The following is a 4,069-nucleotide window of genomic DNA, read 5'->3' on the forward strand; positions in this document are numbered from 1 at the left end:
AAATATTCTTTCTACACCGGCAGAAGAAGCTACTGCTTTTAAAAGTGAGATTATCACTTCAACAGTCTCTGAATCCAAGTGCTTAAGTGACTTCCACCAGTTCACTGGTGTGACTTTCTTTAAAACATCATCAGCAAACATATATTGCTGGAAAGGTTCTTATTCCCAAACTGAGTCTCTTTTACGGCCTGCTGCCATTATAGGTTTTCCCTTCTAGTGAGAGAATGGTATGGTAGATCTCAAATCAATCAAGGCTACACTCAGAAAGATCTCAAGACTTCTGGAATATGCTGCTCAACCAGTTTCACTTTTGTTTCTACTGCCTGTCCCTCCCTTCTCACATTTATCTCCAGATGACTTCTTGTCCAGATCTATTCTGCCCCCAACAATCTTCTATTCGTTGAACTTTTTGAAACTTTGTACTTTTAGAGAGAGGTAAGGAAGTGACTCTATGTACACAAATTCGCAGAGGGACAATAGGGTTGAGGTCTGTTATTTCTCACCTCTATATATTATTTATTTTAAAACATTTTTGCTGTTAACAAGCATGTTATCTCTGGAGATACAAATCTACAGTTTGAGAACTGCAAAACTAAGCATCTCTGATGGTATCTTCTAGACTGAGCCCCATTGGATAGATAGAAAGATTAACCTAAATAATCTATACAGAAGCCCCTGGAACCCCATAAAATTGGGTCCGTAATCCATGAACTGTTGGAACTCATTTACAAAACTTTTCTTAAACATTACGTTAATATATTGTCTCATACTATAGAATTAGAATTTATAATCCCTATTCCATGATGAGATATTTTTGAGCTATAATGTATCTTAATTAAAACTATCTTTAGATGGGCTTTTTCCTCAAAAAGCATTTTATCAAAAAAATCCGATTTTTTTTTAAATCATTGATTTTTATCCACCCTGTAATTTTTGCAATCTTTAAAGTGGTAAATATTTGTACAGGAATGAGTCAAGGGTAGTCAAGCCCTTCTCCTTCTTCTCCTTCCCTCTGCACTTCAATCCTATAGCCCAGAAAGACTTTTTTTCTTCAGGAGGTGGTGATTTAGCTAATAGCTCAGGTGATTGGGAGTAATATGTGGGTATTTGGCAACTATCCGTTTCCCCCATTTTCTGAATAGTCTAAGTACAATATGTCAGTAACAGCTCCCTTGAGAGAGAAAACTGGATAGCGCGGACCAACTTCTCCCAAACCAACACAACTCTGTAACAAGCCATGGGCTCGATATAGTGATAGTCCAAACTTCGCCCCATTTTGAGAGACCCATCTGAGTTCTTCACTCCTTCTTCTTCTCCCCAGCCCACAAATTATCCTATAGGGTGAAGTCTTGAGGTGCGTCTGCAGCTGGGCTTCTTTTTGTAAAACGAGGCCAGTCTTGCATTGTGAGTATATCAAGGTGGAGTCTATAGTCTATAAGCATCTAATATAAATGGAAATCCTAAGGTCTGAGTTCATCAGGATTTACAAAGGTGCTACTCTGTTGCTATATGTTGTTAGAGGTCATGCATGTGACTGGTATCTGGTTTGGGGCCAGGGGTGGCCAAACTGTGGCTCGCGAGCCACATGTAGCTCTTTTACCATTAAAGTGCAGCTATGCACTATGCCTCCCCATTCTTCACCTACCAGACAGGGGGAGGAGAGGAAGCTCAGGACCTCTGCCTTGCAGTGGGATGGTGCGGGAGGGGCTTCTGTGCAGTAGAGGGTGGGTCTTGGGGCTTCAGCCCTCCAGGGCACAGCTGCCAGGGCTTGGGCCTTCTTCAGGAGCAGGGCTGAAGCCCCAACCCCTGGCTCCCAGCAGGTGTGCCCCAGCTCTTGATCTTCTGAAGATTGAAGATTGTTGTATGTGGCTCGGCAGGCCAGTAAGTTTGGACACCCCTGGTTTGGGAGTTAGTGTCTGTAGTGATTGAGTAACCTTATCTAGGGAAAAAATTACTGCAGAAGTACCTGAGTCATGTTTTGGATTTACAATTGCAATGGCACCTGGAAATTCTTGGATAAAAGTGTCAGTATTAAAAAGAAATAGTTATTGTCTTTCAGGCTTTCATTTCTACACCAGCATGGTACCTGGAGGGCAAAACTTTTGCAGGCAATGTTGGAACACAATGCACTAAAAATATCTCATCTCTGCATGCTGGAAATATTAAGAGGGGGGAAAACAATAAATGCCAAAAAAAAACAAAACAAAAAAACCTCTCAGCTCTTCACATACAGGAAAAATAATTTGTTGCCAGCCAGCACCTGGTTTAAAATCACTTCCCCAGCAGGAAAGAAAATTAAATCTGCCACTTTAAAAAGCATTTTATATTTGGTGGGGAGTGAGGAAAACAGAAATATTGACGTCCAGTTTGAAATGAAAAATTGAAAGCGTGTTTAGTTCCCTTCATAAATAATTACACTGTAGTGAATAGGCTGGATAATCTGGTACCCTCTGAGGTATTTGAATAGCATAATGAATTTGTATAGTGAATGTGAGATTCTCCTACATTGCAGAGTAATCATGGGTAGTCTTTTGTGTGTGTGTTGTGTGTATCGGGGGGGAGGGATTCCCAACTAATATAGACCCTGTATTGTCTGGCTGCACTCTGTTGGAAAACCACTAACTCTGCTACTCTCTGCAGCCTTCATTCTTTGTTGTGTACAACATGGTGACCACAGAAGTTATTGCTGTGTTCGAGAACACTTCGGATGAGCTACTGGAGCTCTTTGAGAACTTCTGTGACCTCTTCAGGAATGCCACCCTGCACAGCGAGGCTGTCCAATTTCCCTGCTCAGCTTCCAGTAACAACTTTGCCAGACAGATCCAGCGCCGGTGAGCCATTCGGAGCATGCCTTATACCATATAGGTACATGCTCAACACTGCCAGCCAAAGGCCAGTATCAAATAGCTGTGACAACCTTAAGAAACATAGCTTTTTAGTGACTGACTGGTGTATGAGTCCATTCTGAACATGGCACATCTCACCACAGCCTTATGGTTCTGAAATCTGCTGAACACTCAAGGCTGAGGCAGGGTACACCTGGTTCTGTATTCCACATTCACTGTCTTGTTTGATCTTCCATGCAAATGGTAGACCAAGGCTAGAAAGTATACAGTGACAATCTAAGCACCCAACCCTAGGGGGAGAGATTTCTGAGGGAAGAATGCTGCCAGCACACCTTGTGCTGTGACTTCCTCTGGGGCTGTTTAAGTGATGCTCTCTGAGTATTAGGGCCCAAAGCTAGGATTTGTTAAACCAAAAATGTCACCAAATTTGGGATTTATTTTGCCAGACAGGTTTCCCCAAATGTAATATGAATAAAACTGTGTGTTTGTGGCATTTTCTACAATTTCAGCAAAAAGTATGCTGTTCCTTTTTTCAGTTGGACCTTCCTTTCCTGTGTGAAAGTAAAACTGACCAATCTAATGTCACAGTGAAAGTGGAGTGAGATATAAAAGTAAATAAGGCTTCTAAAATTCTTTTAAACAGACTAAAGTCCTGTTAGTAATGCAGGTGGTGATGTTTCTAAAATGTGGTCCTAGGAATATGTGGTGACATACCCAAGTGTGCCAGAGCCTCTTGTACTTCCCACAACTAATTTAACTTCAGCATAACTATGTAGTGACCATTTCTGCCATTGCTTATAGGGGAGACTTCTGTTGATTCAAGCTGTTGAATCCATGCAAGTGAAGGAGACTTAGTCGTCCTGTATATTTCCATAACTCCCACTGGGGATTCCCTACTGCTTGTGAGGGACAGAACTTAATGCAAACATATGAAGTGCTGCTCTTGTTTTGTAGCTGAAACCAGAGGCAAGAACCTCTTCAGCCTTCTGGTTGGTGGTGGAGCCTATAATGGGGCTGGTGATGGGGTGGTAGGGTGCTTGTTAGATAAGTAAACACAATAGGCCCTTGCCCTGAGAGTTTACAGTCCAATATAAACTGTTCCTGATAAGTGGCTCTTATACCGCTGATCTCATAAAAGTTGGATCTCGCCAATAGAAAGCTCAGATTCTGCTTACTAACTTGTAAAGAAGAAAAACTCCAATGCAGATAAATCTTTTCACGGG

General features: G+C 41.7%; 1 protein-coding gene across 1 annotated transcript in view; it reads left to right on the forward strand.

The window, feature by feature from the left end:
* DET1 (DET1 partner of COP1 E3 ubiquitin ligase) overlaps positions 1 to 4,069 on the forward strand; it is a 20,073-nt gene that overhangs the window by 7,512 nt on the left and 8,492 nt on the right. Inside the window, exon 3 of the mRNA XM_026648342.2 lies at positions 2,641 to 2,831. Coding sequence (XP_026504127.1) covers positions 2,641 to 2,831 — 191 coding nt within the window. The remainder of the gene's footprint in view (positions 1 to 2,640; positions 2,832 to 4,069) is intronic.

Source organism: Terrapene carolina, unplaced genomic scaffold (assembly GCF_002925995.2).
Source record: "Terrapene carolina triunguis isolate 2854851 unplaced genomic scaffold, T_m_triunguis-2.0 Scaffold67, whole genome shotgun sequence".
Lineage (NCBI taxonomy): Eukaryota > Metazoa > Chordata > Testudines > Emydidae > Terrapene > Terrapene triunguis.